Source organism: Rhinopithecus bieti, unplaced genomic scaffold (genome assembly GCF_001698545.2).
Source record: "Rhinopithecus bieti isolate Rb0 unplaced genomic scaffold, ASM169854v2 scaffold_3832, whole genome shotgun sequence".
Taxonomy (NCBI): Eukaryota; Metazoa; Chordata; class Mammalia; order Primates; family Cercopithecidae; genus Rhinopithecus; species Rhinopithecus bieti.
In genome coordinates, this window is record NW_016804242.1 from 211,352 (window position 1) to 227,820 (window position 16,469).

Here is a 16,469-nt window from a genome sequence, read left to right on the forward strand (position 1 = left end):
GCCAATGAGAAAAATTTGCTGGAGAGTAGGAAGATGGAAATGAAGAGGAAGTTGTTAGTCTTTTCAGAGGTGTTTGCAGCTTGATGCTTGGAAAGATGAAATTCACAGTGGCTTTCTAGCAAAAATTTGAGAATAATCCACTTTGCCTAAGACAGTTGGTGGTAGTTTTTAAAGATTCTCAAGTATTGTAGCAGCTCCAGGAAAGTCTCTGAAAAGAACCTGCTTGGAGCTTTGGGCTAACGTCTTCATTATTACCCACTCTGATCAGCGGTGGCTTTCCTAATCTCTAGCTCCCAACCCTCATTCCCCATCCTTCAAATAGTCCTGTGAGCCCCTTGTTCTGAATTAAATATCGTCTATCAGGATGATATCAAGTGGTTTCCATTAGGTTGACTGACTACTAATGATGCAGACATAGTCACAGTTAGGGCTGAGAAAATACTCAGTTTATTAAATATTGTGAATGGATGGAATATCAGATACATCATCTCAATATGTAAATATCCTATCCCATCTCAACATCAAATTTAGATTACCTGGATTTCTTCTTTCCTTTTCTCTAATGATTACAACTAAGATCATTATGTATTTTATTAGTTTCTTCAGTCTTTAAGATATTTTTTGAATGATGTTCAAATAAACTTCAAGTTATCTCCAACTTTTTCTGAACAAAACATTTCCATTCTTAAGATACAGGCTTGTAATTCATATACTTGATGCTACTCAATGGTGTCTTATCTGTAGTAGGAAGAAGGAAATTGTGTTTCAATGAATAGTATAAAATCATTTAACCCATACTCATTATTTGTTGCCTCCTTCCCTCTGACATGATACATAAAGCTCTTTTGGTTCTGTTTGCCACTAGGCTCAATACTGTTTTCATAAAATTTAAATCTAATCAAGATTATATTTAAGGTCCAAGCAGTCATAATCAAATGGAGCTTGCATACTAGGTGACTCCACCTTGGCAAAATGTTACACTTTAGAAACATCCATGCCCAATAAAACAAATTAATGTTTTAATATTCCTCGGGAAAAAACCACTGATACTCATAATGCATTGCCCATCCTTTTCCTTCTCCACTTCTTTCTATTCCTCTATTCGATGTAATTAGTTACAAACTCTTACATAGTGCTTGTTATGTCCCAGGTGCCATTCTAAGTATTTCACATATATTAACATATTTAATCCTTACAATAAGCCTATTATTAGGTGCTACTATTAATGCCATACTGCAGATGAGAAAACTGAGACTCAGGGGATTAAACTTGACTGAAATCACAGAGCAAATTAAGTGGTAGGGTCAGAGTGAGTGCACTGAGCCACAAGCAGGAGGTTATGATGCTTCCCAAAGCCTTTTATCAACCCACCCTCTTTAGCACCTTTTTCTTCCTTTGCTTATTTTCCCTTTCTCTGTGTTTCTTGTCTCTAGCCAGTAATTCTTTTTCATTGAAATTCTAGCAATCCTATCAGTAAGCTCCATTTCTTTTTTTTTATCCACTATCTCAGGTTGCCTGAGGAAGAGCCAGGAGGTAGTTAGCCAGCCGGAACCCTCCTTTGGGGAAGGTAGGGAAGACGGGAGCAAAGGATGGAGTTGGAGGTTCTGTGGATACCCGTGGATGGTGGTTGCTTTTTTCCCCACTAAAGAGAAATTTATGTTTTAACCTATGTGTGGGAGCCAAAGAAATATCGAGAGCAAGTGAAAAAAAAGAATGACACCAGTGATCAACAGAATAAAGCCAGAATGAGATTGAAGTTAGAAGCTTGGGAGAGCAGGTTACAGTAGAAACCTGCTCATGCTTAGCCTTTTCTCCCCTTTTCCTTCCCCATGGCCTTCTGGCATTTTTCCCCCTTAGTGTGATTTCAAATGTATTCTCAGAAGCAACATTAATGGGGATAAAGATGATTCGCTATTGATCATATAAGGAAGGATTCAGATGGCAAATACATACATAAAATAGAATATAGAGCAGCCACTAGTTTAGTACTGTCAAAGTGGAGTTAAAAAGCTTTAGAGGTCCTAGGGTTTTCTGTGCCATAAAAATCTCACATCAGATCAAATCAAATAATATATATTTAGGCTGCCTTCAAAACCAAGGAAGCTGAGGCTTTTATTTTTATTTTTCTCAAACAATATTTAATCAAATAAGTACTCAATAACTTTTGCTTTCCAGTTTTCAGACCATAGCCCTGTTATGAGCTGGTTATTTTCATAATGGGAGCCAATCCTACAGGATGACACCAGTGCTCGGAGAAAACTATACATATATCCATATTGTCTCCAAGCCAGATTGATCCATATCAAGCTTCAAGAAGAAAATTTCTAATCAGTTGTCAAATTGTAGTACTCCAGCATACTTTTATATTCATGACCCTGGGGCATTTTGAAGTACTAAATAGCATATAATGACTTTTTGAATTACAACTCCTACAGATTAACTTTAAGACATTTTTGAGAGATTTGCTGCATTTGTGTGTCTGTGTGTTTGTATGAGAGGGAGAGAGATTATTAGAGCTACCCTTGTGTGTATAGGAATTAGGACTGAAATAATATTTCGGCTGTTGATATTTGGAAATCTAAGATTAGAGGCCAAACAAAATGCAGTTTAATCCTCTGTGAAGAAATAGGATCGCAGAAACTTTTTAAATATATGTTTTATAGCAATGGCTCTACAAATAAGTGTCTTGAATCTATTTTGTGGAATATTTGCTGTCTCAACTACAGTGTCATGAAATACTGCATTACATTGGACAGTTGTATCTATACATTGAAATTCCTTAAAAACACATCAAAGTTTTATATAATAACTCTACCATAACACAAAATGATATAATTTTAATTTTAGAGGCAAATAAATGCTTTTATTTTTTATTTTGAAAATAAGAGAAAATAAAACATTGATTAGTAGCAATTTCTAAGTAGAAGAGATATGCAAATGTCAATGTCTAAAATTTATTTTTTCTTTAAACTTTGAAATACCTGTATTTTCTTCTCACATGTGACTCCCGAGTATTCAGTGCGGCAGGAACACACATTGGGAAATATGCATCTGCCCCCATAAAGACATTTTGGATTGCAAATTGCTGCAATACACAAATTTTTAGAATGATCATCTTTTAACATGAAATGTTTGTGACATATTCTATCCTAGTGGTCTGAGGCTATATGGTGATTGGACACTAATGCAATCATAAGAATCTATTAATGAACCATCAATGAATGGATCTGTTCTATGCACTCCCATCTTTCAGAGCACACGTACACATCAAAAACAAAGCACCCAAAACTCAAACAACACTTTTGGAATTCTATAAAGATATTATTAAAAGAAACAAAAATTTCATTGACTACATTTTAAAATATTTGAAATATATCTTTTTTTTTTCTAGAGGAGCTCAAGTCATTAACAGAAGATAGCATCTATAATTTGTTTTTTAACATTAAGCAAAAATTTAAAAGAGACAATCCAGTACCGGGTAGTGTATGGAAAATTTGACAATTTTTATACTATCATTGGAAGTTTAATGTGAAATAACTCGTCTGAAAATTTCTGAAAGATACTCATACTGTCTATATCATACATTTCTTCCTTGAAGTCTTTCCCAAGGCAAATGAAAATACCTACATCTATCTCAATTATCTCAATATCTCAATCTAGTTATCATCTACCGGTAGAAAGAAAATACTTATAATACTTAATAATAACTTGTAAATAACTAAAATGTTAAACATAAGGGGGGAGGTAAAAGGAATTTTTCTAGTATTTAAATTATGGAACTTAATATATTGCTTCAAATTTTGTTTTTAAACGACATAAATTCTTTCAAGTAATATTGAGTGAAAACGAGCATACCATAAAATTGTAAATAATAGTTATTTTTACAGGAGAAATACTGCTTCAATATCACATACTTGAAGCTTACACATTCAAGAATAATATGTCCTTTAAGATAAATGCAACATTGACAGGGTATCTTTTCATCAGGACTGCTGTATACAATTGGGCAGGTTGTATAATCCATGAGGGCTCCACAGCTAAGAAAACAGCATTCACATGATAGATATCATAGATTTGAATTTTTATTACAACAATTTTCCAACAGATGGTACTAACATATTTTGTTTAAGAAATATCAATATATTAAGACAGTTTCTCAATAGTTTGAAATAAAGAATTTGAAGTAGGATGACTTTTAAATTCACATAAAAATGCTGCAGGATGCAGAAACAGAGTGCACAGCTTCAGGCTGTGCTCAGACAATCTCAATCTGCAACCACTGAAGCGTATTTCCTCATTAATGTGCTTTTAACATCTTCTCATCCTTCTCTCTTATGGTCCATATAGAGCTGACTCCAGAACAAGCAGCCCAAGTCAGGGTTGCTAACTCTTTTTTTCTAGCATTTTATCACATCTAAATTCCAATTGGAATTATCAATATTTGAGCATACATTTCTTTTGTAAATACCAGCACTTAATAGTACTTTGAGCTATTTTTCTAGGATAAGAAATGTATAAATTACAATAGCAATTACTAATAAAATAGGGTCTAAGAGTCACAAAAATTACATGCAAAATTTCTGGTGCATGGAAACAAGGGTGTGGTTCATAAGACACTGAAATGGAGGGTACGTTATTTCTAGGAAAAAGGCATATCATAATAAAACTGTGTAATTTCAGTTTACAATACACGTGGCCATCAATTTTTTAATTATATAATTATTAACCATTTGGAAATATTTTGGGGAATTTCAAGTTTTTCCCATTAAGTTAATAATTGGTAATATTTTAACATGTTATTGCAAGTTTCCACAAAAACTTTCAAAATTGCATAAAATTTGATCTTCCTCTATGTCTTAAGATTTCATCTAGGTAGAAATTCATGACTAATATTGGATGGAAATATGCTAAAACTCTAAAAAAGAAACCGAAAGTAATTCTGGATGGTGAAATTTAGAGTGATTTTTAAAAAATTATTATTTATTAATTTATTTATTTTTGAGACAGAGTCTCGCTCTGTTGCCCAGGCTGGAGTGCAGTGGCACAATCTCAGCTCACTGCCAGCTCCGCCTCCTGGGTTCACGCCATTCTCCTGCCTCAGCCTCCCGAGTAGCTGGGACTACAGGCGCCCGCCACCATGCCTGGCTAATTTTTGCCTGGCTAATTTTTTGTATTTTTAGTAGAGATGGGGTTTCGCCGTGTTAGCCAGGATGGTCTCAATCTCCTGACCTCGTGATCTGCCTGCCTCGGCCTCCCAAAATGTTGGGATTACAGGTATGAGCCACCGCGCCTGGCCTAGAGTGATTAATTTTTAATACATTTCCATATTTTCTAAGGTATCTATGATAAATATGTATTTATCTTATAATATGAAATAATATTTAAACTTCTATATATCAACGCCTTCTTTGACCCACCTGGGGAAACTATTGGTAACGCACAGACCACAATTTGAAATTATCTCTGCCACACAAACTATTAATATGTCATACTACACTTTTTTCTTTTAAATGGATATAAAATTTAGTAAGTTTTTGTTTTATTTCTAAAATCATTTTTTAAAAAGGATCAGCATGTTGGAGTTTTTTTCCCCCTACGGATTTGTCCTATGGCTATACTTTAATTATTATAACAGATTCCAATCCAGAACATACAGTAGGAAAAACATCCTGTGGGCTTACGTATTTGACACTGCACTCCTTCCCAGGAGGAAGGACAATGGCATATGCTGGGAGCAATGCATTCACCACCGTTTTTACATTTCTGCAAGCAGATAGCTGCCAATCGAAATATAAACAAGTTAAAATTTTAAATTACTAGTCAAATCCTATCCATAACCCACGAAACTTTTCATTAGAGGAAAAAAAAAAAGAAACAGTTACAAGTAAGTGATTAAAGAATTTTTTTCCCTAATATTTTATCAAGAACACTTTTGAATGTCACTACATATTCTTGGAAAATGTGACCTTAACAATTGCAAAATGTTCCACTGTTTCAATGTGTCGTGATTTAACTTTTCTCCAATTGCTGGACATCTATGTTGCTTCTCATTTTTTCACTTTGATCGAAACACTCTAGTAGTGGCTAATTTAAAATAATTTATACAAAGGAAAAAAATGAAACATTTGAATAAAGACAGCCACCCTCAGGAGCTAACCAGTCTGAATGGCACTGTTACCTCCTCTTGGAAAATTCAGAACTGGATGGTTTGAGGTGGGGCCAAGAAGTCAGTAATTTTTTAAAACCTTTCCCTGACCCCGACTTCAGGACTTAAGGACTTGTTATTTACCTTGGCAAGTGCAGTAGAAAAACTGAAAAATACAATATATCCTCTTCCGCTAACCTGAAAGAATGAGTTCAGAAGAGTAAAAACTCTTTCTGTTTCAAAAGGTATCTCCTAAAGCAGGAATAAATATGCAAAATTTTAAAAGACCAAGCAAGCAAAAGTGAAAAAAAATGCTCTTTGTTTTAAATTCTATTTTACATTCCCACGAAGGACGAAAGTTTCAACGTTTTAAGAGTATTCCTCTTACGTGTGTTGCATCGTTTCCCACTCCAACCAGAAGGACAAGAGCAAGTGTTCGGTCCCACACATTTTCCTCCATTCATGCACATAGGATCACAGATGCCTTAAGGTAAAAGCATGAAAAATCAGCCCTTAAATTCAATAGTTTTGTCTTTGCTTTACCTGTAGTTGACAAATATATTTAATGATGTCTTACTTTTTTGGCATCTCCTACCAGTGTATCCTTTACGACAGATGCACACATTATTTCTCATGCAGTGGCCACCATTCTTACAGGGAGGGTGACAGAAAGCTAAAAGAACACATGGCAGCAATCTGTGAATATTACATATTCCATTATTACATATGATACATTGCATCATGTGCTTTTCATCAATGTGGCCATAAGGCAGAGAAATGTGCTATTAAAATAAAAGATCACTCATTAAACCTGTCCTTTCTAAATCATGAAATGCAATGCTTATATCTATAAGCTGCTATTGGGTTAGCACAGTTTGAAATATATATAAGTGCTCATAACAAATTGAGTCTTTCATATAACAATGAATACATTATAAACTTTAACTTATGTTTCACTATACAACAAAGTAAAGCATGGAATGATCTGGACAAAACCCAGAAAATAAGTCAAAACTTAGCTCAAAATAAGAATGTGCCTGTTCTTGTGGAAAATAGACAAATCTCAACACTTTTCCACACACTGAGAAAGCACTTTTAAACTAACTTTTGAGTATTTACTGAGATTATGAAGGCAGAGCTTTATATGTGACTTATTCCTGTGAATGCTTGGTAAAAGTCTTTTTAACAATAAATCCTTGGCTTTATTCAGAATATTTGTTAGATAATTTTGAATATATCTTACTGGTAGCTCCTATGTGTTCAATTCTGTTTTATGAAATGCAGAGGTTAATATGTATTAATTTTATGAGAGGGTTATGATTACTTCATGTTTCTTCCAGGTATGAAAATTAAAGGCAGGCATTTCTTTTAAGTAATACACAGGAAAACCTGTCTAGAAAATTTAAAATTTAATTTCTTCCTAAATAATAAGTAAATAAATGTTAGTTTGTATTTTAAAAATAAATTTCATATTAACTGGTATTAATAAGACTAGTGTGGACTGACTCCCAGTTTGAATTAATAGTTGCTTTCTTTATTTTCAAAAACTGTAAGAAAAATTCTACTGTTTTCAAATAGATTTTTGAATGGAAATAATATAGAACTTCATAGTAACAATATAAATGCAAGTTTTTAGCAAACAGTTTCCAGTATTTTAGGTTGAACTTTTTTTTGGCTCATGTTTGAGTCTACTGTTATTTCTCTGACATTTTATTGATACTTTTTATTGGTGGAGAAATGTTCTTACATTTTCCGCACCCTATCCTTCACACAATTTAAGATTATTATTTATTAGAAAACGTATATTCTTTCTACTATGAAAACTCCATAGGAAATGCCTGTGGTTAGGAATTTAAAAGTTAAAAAAGCTCCACAAATTGTTTATGATGGGTAATCTTGCTATAAGTAATTATCCACAAAAACTTGAGTGTAGAAATACATTATTTATGCAAAAAAGCATATATAATTAAAATAATATATACAAAGGGCATACAATTTAAGCTTGGCCATGTCTACCCATAATCCCACATTAGGAAAAGGAGGTTTATGAGAAAATCCACCCTCCACATATATTTATGAGATCTATAGGCCTCATTCTGTCACCAAACCCTAAAGTGGGCTAAGTAATTGGATTCACTCGCCATGTGAAATCCAAGAGGTGAAGCAAATTGGAAGGTGTATTTAAACATCTCTCCGGCCATACATCCTAAGCCTTGCTTACTAGTTTAGTAGTTTAACTGTTTTGTGATGTTTCTAGCTCATTTTTTATCTTCCTTTTTAAAAATTCTACAGTGCACACAGTATATGTTTTTTATATGACTTTATATTCCACCTAATTTTATTCAATCACTTTCAATGTGTGTGCCATCTTCCCTTCCCACCATTTAGGCTCACAAGAAGATGAGATCTAATAAGAATCACATGTCATAGCAACTGTCTAGATCATACTTGAAAGCCAGGAAGTCTGAGGCATGGAGCCTTTAAGTAAATTTCCATACCAGCAAGAAAGTTGTGGAGGCAAGCTAATTGTAAAACCTACTCTCTTCCCACAATGATAATCTGTTTTCTGGCCCTTATATCATGGAATATGTTCAACAGATAATTTTTAATTCAGTTTAATAATTGAGAGATTTCTTCTTTTATCCACTTATACAACTGGCATATACATTTTAGACAACTTTTCTTACTATAGCTTACATCTACTTCAAGTAGCATGAAAGATGTAACTTTTTCATTTCTTTCCTTACATTCTCCATTCAAAACTACATATATAACTCTTTAGCATGGATTTAGCCATAGTCTTCTAGTTTTCAAGATTTCCCTTAACTTAATCTTCACTTCTTTCTGTTTCTCCAACTGCTTCTTCAAAGGAATATGAATTACAGGAACTCATTTGCTACGCCCGTATATCCTGTGTTAGCGTGATGGCTTCTTTTCTGCTTTATTTCCATCCTAAGAATCCTAGCCAACATCCAAAATAAAATAAATAGAATTGCAAATCAAAGTGCATTGTGTCAAGGAAAATCTGAATTTTAGGAATTACATTATGGAAATACTCTGACATGTTCTATAGTAAAAATCTACTCTACATTTTTTATAAACGCAAAAATATGAAGATGCAGAAAATATATGTTACATATTATTGGTTGACATTAATTCATACCCTAAAAACATCCCCATTATTCTGAAAATAACCTGTAACATTATCTATATGAGGGAAAGTGTTAAAATAATAAGTCGTGAAAGAGAAAAACAATGCATTTTTATGTCTCTGTATCTTCTTGCATAGTGCTGTGCACAGGTGATTCTTCATAAATGTTTAATGAAACTAAGGTGAAAAGAGATTATGGGATAATAGTGGACAGTAGATTGACCATAAATCAAACATTTTTGCTGTGTCACAGAAATGACACAATTTCATTATAATAGACTACAAGAGAAGTTTGCTTATTTGTTTCACACCTTGGTCCTACAAAACTGCACAGAGAGGTGCCAAGGTATGAGCTTCAATATATTGAGTAAATATAACCATTTTACATAATAACTTTGATATATTTTTGTAAGCTAGTAATTTGGTGGGCATACTTGAAACATTACAAGAAATCTGGGGGAAAATTGCATCTTTCCCTTTGAAACTTGTCTCATGTTTACTCAGAGCTCTGTTGATGTCTAACTTTCCATTTGCCCTTTTTACATACAAAGAAAGATTAATTACCATTCTGACACTGTTCACCGAAGAATCCATTTGGACAGAGGCAAGTGTTTGGCTTATTACACGAACCACCATTGAGGCAAACAGGGTCACACAAAGCTAATAAACAGCAAGAGGAAAAGAGACCATAAAAGTTTTATTATTTATAAAATGAAAGCTGCACAGAAGTACAAAATGGTGCATAATGAAATATTTTATTTTTACTGCAAGTAAAACCCATAATGTATAATTAATTAGACTTTGCCAAACATAAGAGGAATGAAATTACTGGATAATCGCTTTGAAAGTATGTTCATTAAGTTTACAAATAACACTAAGCTTAGAAAAGCTCGAAAGGGAGCTGGAATTTAAAGTGTCGGTGTTTGTCCAAGATGACAGTGCTCCTGCTCTATCAAGAATGTAGAGGCTATGATTAGAATTCAGAATGCCATCAGTAAGCTAGAAGAAATGATTGTAAGTTAAGAGAGGACAATTCAACAGTGTTAACAGTTTGTAATGGTTTGTAATCTGCTCAAATACATGTAGCCATGCACACCTCTTTATCGCCTTCCCAATTAAAATGGGGACACGGCACTCAAGTCCTAGCACACGCAAAAACATTCTTTGTTTTGCTTTGAAAGACATCCCCAATTTTATTTTTCACACTAGATCCTACCCATTCACCAGCATCTACTATAAATACTATTTTCTTCCTCACTCCACTTGCCAAAATTAATTTCTTCTTTCTCTGCTTCTAAGGAACTGTGTTTCAATAACATTACTTATCATAACTCAACTTGTATCATAGTTTTTTTCATAATTGTATCCCACGTCTCTGTCACTAACAGTATGTGACTTGATATCAGGGCAAAAATCGAATGGATGCTTGTTTCCATTTGCATCATGCTTCACAGATAATTGCCCAGCTATAAACATTGAATTACACTTTCATTGAGAAAAAGTCATTAGATTATAATGAATTAGATCAAACATAGGTAATTGCAAACATTGCTGCCAAAGAAACAAGCTTAGGCTGGGCACAGTGGCTCACGCCTATAATCCCAGTACTTTGGGAGGCTGAGGTGGGCGGATCACAAAGTCAGGAGTTCGAGACCAGCCTGACCAACATGGTGAAACCCCATCTCTACTAAAATTACGAAAATTAGCTAGGCATGGTGGCACACTCCTGTAATACCAGCTACTCGGGAGATTGAGGCAGGAGAATCGCTTGAACCTGGGAGGCAGAGGTTACAGTGAGCCAAGATCACACCACTGCACTCCAGCCTGGGTGACAGAGCAAGACTCTGTCTCAAAAAAAAAAAAAAAAAAAAAAAAAAAAAAAAAAAAAAAAAAAAAAAAAAAACAAGTCTGATACTGTGATACATAAATAGAATAACATGAAAGGTATGCACTTAATTCAGAATTGCTTAGATATTTAATGAAATAGGATGTTTGTATTGTGATGAAAAACTTAAAAGAGATCTAGATGGTTCAACATGTTTCTCTTCACCACAAGGTAGGTGAATGAGGGAAATACAAAAGCAAAAAGAGTATTGGTTGGATAAGATAACAGTAAAGCTGTGAGACACCACATGGTTCAACACAAAAACAAAGGGAATGAAGATGAAAGAGTTTTAAAAATCTGTCTGAAATAGCAACTTCATTCTTGTCTTGTCAGGTCAGTTTTACGTTTCTTAGGTGCACGTCTTCAGGACACTGGCATATTTTAACTTTTAATTGACATGTTCATTGAAAATATTTCCCATTTTACCTGTACTACAGGTGGGTCCATACCAGCCAGGTTTGCACTGGCAAATATCTGGTGTAAGACACTGGCCTCCATTTTCACAGTGCCTGTTACAAACCACTGAGATCACAGAATAAAAGAAAAGAAAGATTAGGCTTGGAGTAGTCATATTGTTGGTTTTTATCTAGCTAGCTCTTAACTGCCAATCACATCTGCTAATTAATAAGATCACAGAGAAAGATAAAATATAATTTATATTTGGGTTTAAAATGCTTTCTGATTCTCACATTCAGTTATTTTATTTTATTTCATTTTTGGTTAATAGAGATGGAAAAAATAGAAAACCATTGAGCCAAGTGGTAAACAAGACTTGGCTATTTGGGAAAAGTATTAGTTATTGATGAAAGCAATCATAGACATAAATTTAAAAAGAAATTTACATGCAATTTAACAAATTTGAGTTCCTGTTTTCTCAAAGAAAGGTCATGAAGAGCATCAGAGTGACGTTACTTCCCAAAACAAACTTATTTATCTTAGTAATGGCCACTGTGGTTGATCCCAGTGCTATGCAGGATGGTATCTGTTGTCATCAATCATCAATGTGTGTTCTTTACTTAGAATTTGGGTTCATTTCATGTAGCATTAAGGCCACCAACTATTCAAAGAAGCAGTTTCATTATATCAGACAGCAGGAGAGTTTTGCTTACTTGTTTCACACCTTGGTCCTACAAAACCATAAGGACAAGTGCAGAGATTCCCAGCCAAGCATGTGCCACCATGTTGACAAGGTGGGTTACAATGTTCTGCAGAAATGGATTATGTTATTAAGTCAGTTCTTAATTTTTAAAAAGTCAGTTTATATTTATAAAGCACTGTCACAATAAAATCTTGCTGTAAGAGCAATTTATAATACATTAAGTCCTCTTTTACTACAAAATTTAGTTCTGTGGGACTGGCCATATTAATTCATACTGGAAACACTTACAAATCAGCAGCATGCTTTGATTAATAAAAATTTGTGTTAACTGGAAGGAAATACAGGACCTTAGCCTTCTTCTGAAAAGTGAGAGAACTTACGTATTCCTGCCTTACAAATAGAGCTTTCCTATAGTTCTATAGTTATTTTCGTATGCTATTTATATTGACTGTTTCTGTTATTTCACCCTAAATTTACTTTAATTTGTTAATTTGTAGCTTGCCTTGCCATAAAAACATTTAACATGGCTCTCAGCTTCTTCATAATTATATGCACCATCTACCAAACTATTTTTTCACATATTATTTTAAAATAAACAACTTATTTCTTTAAAGTATCATCCACTTTAGGAATGCTATTTCATACATTTTCCACTTAAGATTTAAACCAAAGCAATGCAATTATATGACTATAGATGCATTTTTAAAAATTCACATTTTAGATTTCTTCTTACTACTTTACATTTTCTAGTTGTTTGGCATTTAACACTTTCTTTGAACCATATTTGGTAGGTCACTCCACAGCTGTCTTTTGCTTGAAGCTAAAATATTTGTAGATATATAGTACCTTATAACTAAACCTCAAATCGTTTCAGAGGATAATTTTACCAATCACAAATAAGCTATTGCTCCTTCAATCTCTGATTTAAGAAATTTAATTCTTTAGAATCTTTGAATAAATTATGTTTAATAAATATTTTAAAATGTAGAGTCCTATACCAGCTTTGATAAGAATATTTTAGTATATACACAGTAAAACTGAATTGTCTTGTAAAATGATTTTTAAAGAAAATTATGCTATATTTTAGGCTTATATTTGATTTTTAATTTGAATTATCACCTTCATCACAGGTTGCTCCACCATGTCCTGGAAGACACTGACAAATGTTAGGCTTAATACATTTTCCATGATTTTTGCAATCAGGGTCACAAAGAGCTGTATAAAATAAAGCCCAGGTTTTAGACATATCAATTACCAAATAAAATTTATCATGCAAACTAATGAATGATGTTACCTACCAGTTTGGCAGTTAGAACCAATGTAACCAGGTTTACATTTGCAGATGTTTGGGGCAACACACTCCCTACTTTTTCCACATGGATATCTACAAATGGCTAAAAAAAATCAAAGCAGAAAAGGTTGATTACTAAAACAGGACATACATGTTGCCACAGACTTAGTTATAATAGAAGCAAAAGTCTCTGAAATTTGAATAGTTAACTAATAGTCCCTCTAGATAATACTGAGAACACAAGAACACAAGAACACAATAACTCTCTTGCTTAAGTTTAGTCTCAAACAAGCCAAAACACAAAGAAAAACAATAACACACGACAGCTTTTATGTTGTCAAACCCAAAAAGTTGATTTTCATCAGAGAAAGCAATGTTAATAATTGTGAGAAGATAGAAACAATGCCTTTAAAATTAAAGTGATATATGACTTGCTGTAATCTCAAAAGAGCTGGAAAGATTACAGAGAAAACTAGTTCATGCAAATAAGCAAATATACCAGAATTAGAATTTGAAGTGCTAAATGCCCACTGTGAGCTGAAAAGAACACAGACCACAGTGTTAATCAGATCTATATTGACATCTTTTATCTGTTTAGCTGGTTAATGCTGGGAAATTCAGTGGGCACTCCAAAGCTCTGTTTCCTCATCTGTGTAATGGGAAAAATAATACCCAATATGTGGGTTCATGTGGATTACATGACACAGTTGATACAAAATGTTTCCACAGACCCTGGAACACAGGAAGTACTCCAATATATTTGTAATATATATTATATAGTTGTAATACTCTATAATATTAACATGATTTTAATAAATAACTCAGAAAACCCAGCTTTGTTCTTTCAAAATGTGGTAAGAATACAGTATAAATGATTAATAAATAAAATAAATGGAAACAAATGAACAAAGCGGAATAAATAGAAATTAGTAAATAGAAAAGCATATCTTTGTAATAACTTAAACTTGAATTAGATACTTTTCTTTGCATCTTCTGAAGAGTTTCATACTACCTCTGCAATTGACACCGTCTCCATAATACCCAAAGGGGCAGCGTCCACATTTGAAGAGACCATCTGAGCTTGGCACACAGGAAACACCAAGAAAACAAGGCGAGTCAGCACAAGGTGATATTTTGGTTGATCCAAACTTTTCTGGCAAAATAGTGATTGCTTTTGTAATAGATGACAAAAACTCATCTTCATACTGTGTGTAATCTTGGGAAGACCTGCTAATTTGAGAGTTATACCCTCCCATCTCTGTTTGGATGTTGTTCTGGATATCGTCCTTCACTTTGCCATGGGTGCTGTTTGGGTTCATGCTTAAAAAGCTGCTTTTCCTCATAGAAACTTCCAACTCACCCAGACTGAGATTTGTACTAAGACTACGATCCACATGCTCAAAATCTGATATCTGATGGGAAATGGCCTTTACTGAATTATCCATTTGGGCTGTAATTAATTTTAGTGATGAGCGGGAGATGTTGTTAGTCGTGCTCAACAACTTCTTGATAGTAGCGGGAGTGGGAGTAAATCTTGTACCAATTAGTGAATATTCTGTTGATGGTGGCTGAAAATTTATACCTACACAACCAAAAAATTAAAAACTGTGAGTCAATAGCATTTATAAATAGTCTTTGCTACATGAAATATTTTACATTAATTAATTCATTCATTCATTTAGTATCTACACTGTTGAACACTGTAGTAGGAGCTGTGTACTAATAAGAAATCATGACACTGTTTCTGCCTTCAAGGAGCTTATAATCTTTTGGGGTACACAAAATAACCCAGCATGTTAAATAGTATAAAAGTCAAAGTACGATAATTTATTTTATTAAGATTTTGAAATGGCTAACAAACACCTGTTTGATCACCTCATACACATGAGCCTCAAAATAAAAGAAAGTACAGCCCCTATCCCTGAGCAATTTAGAATTCACTACGAAACAATCATTGAGAACTACTACAGGAGTGACAAAAATAAAATGAAACCTACAGAAACACAGAATAGTAAGTAATTTTGCCTGTAAATAAGACAGGAGCTAAATGTATAAGTAAAAAATGGAAATTTATATAAATGCTATTATATATGAGAGGCAAAGAACCACGGTTCTAATAATGTTCCCAATGTGATAAAATGAGATTTTATGCCCCCATTTTCTCGATTGCTCAACTAGAAATTAAAACATTTTACAGGTCCTTTTTTTTTGGGGGGGGGGGCGGTGTCATTGTTTATTTCTCCCTGCTAAAATACTTCATTTCCTTATAACGCATTTTACTTATTTGGGATGGAAAATCTAATGAGTTTTAGAGTAAGGACACATTTTAAGCAGTGATTAGATATGTTTTCTAGTTAAACTTTCTACTGCAAATTTAGGGTTTGATTTTGCACTGTTTTCACGCAAAGCAATTCTCAAAAGTGTTAAAATATAAAAACAGAGAAAGCCAAGCCAAATCAAATCAAAATCAGAAAAGATAGAAGAAAATGAACCAAAACAACAAAATAATCCTTAACATAGTTGGCAACAAGTGCAATGAAAGATTTTGAAAATGTGAGGACTTCCTGAAACATAAAAGTATGTAGGTTCAGACTAATAGAAACAGGAGTGCACCAAATATAGCCCCAAAATAAATAAGGGCAACAAGGTAAGCACAATTAAGTGTCAAAAAAAAAAAAAAAAATACAGAAAAGGTCCTGGACTAGCACTCCCCAGAAGACCTGCTTTAAATGACTGGGCCAAGTCAGTGTCCCCTTCCCTCAGCCTCTGTACACAGAAGGGACTCCTTCTAGAACCAAATTGCTTCATGTAAACCTTCTCCTTAGGTGAGCTTTTATTGTCTGTTTATTGTGAGAATTGGACAAAGAAGCAGAGAAGAATTGAAACTCCAGATTGCGA

The 16,469-nt window shown here is 33.7% G+C and overlaps 1 protein-coding gene across 1 annotated transcript in view; it reads right to left on the reverse strand.

The window, feature by feature from the left end:
- Nucleotides 1–426: 426 nt before the first annotated feature.
- VWDE (von Willebrand factor D and EGF domains) overlaps nt 427–16,469 on the reverse strand; it is a 78,203-nt gene continuing 62,160 nt past the window's right edge. Inside the window, exons 21-31 of the mRNA XM_017867396.1 lie at nt 14,584–15,153; nt 13,579–13,674; nt 13,400–13,495; nt 12,291–12,386; nt 11,608–11,703; nt 9,861–9,956; nt 6,723–6,818; nt 6,534–6,629; nt 5,682–5,777; nt 2,982–3,085; nt 427–738 (exon numbers count right to left, since the gene is read on the reverse strand). Of these exons, the coding sequence (XP_017722885.1) occupies nt 724–738; nt 2,982–3,085; nt 5,682–5,777; nt 6,534–6,629; nt 6,723–6,818; nt 9,861–9,956; nt 11,608–11,703; nt 12,291–12,386; nt 13,400–13,495; nt 13,579–13,674; nt 14,584–15,153 (1,457 nt within the window). The 3' untranslated portion in view covers nt 427–723. The remainder of the gene's footprint in view (nt 739–2,981; nt 3,086–5,681; nt 5,778–6,533; nt 6,630–6,722; nt 6,819–9,860; nt 9,957–11,607; nt 11,704–12,290; nt 12,387–13,399; nt 13,496–13,578; nt 13,675–14,583; nt 15,154–16,469) is intronic.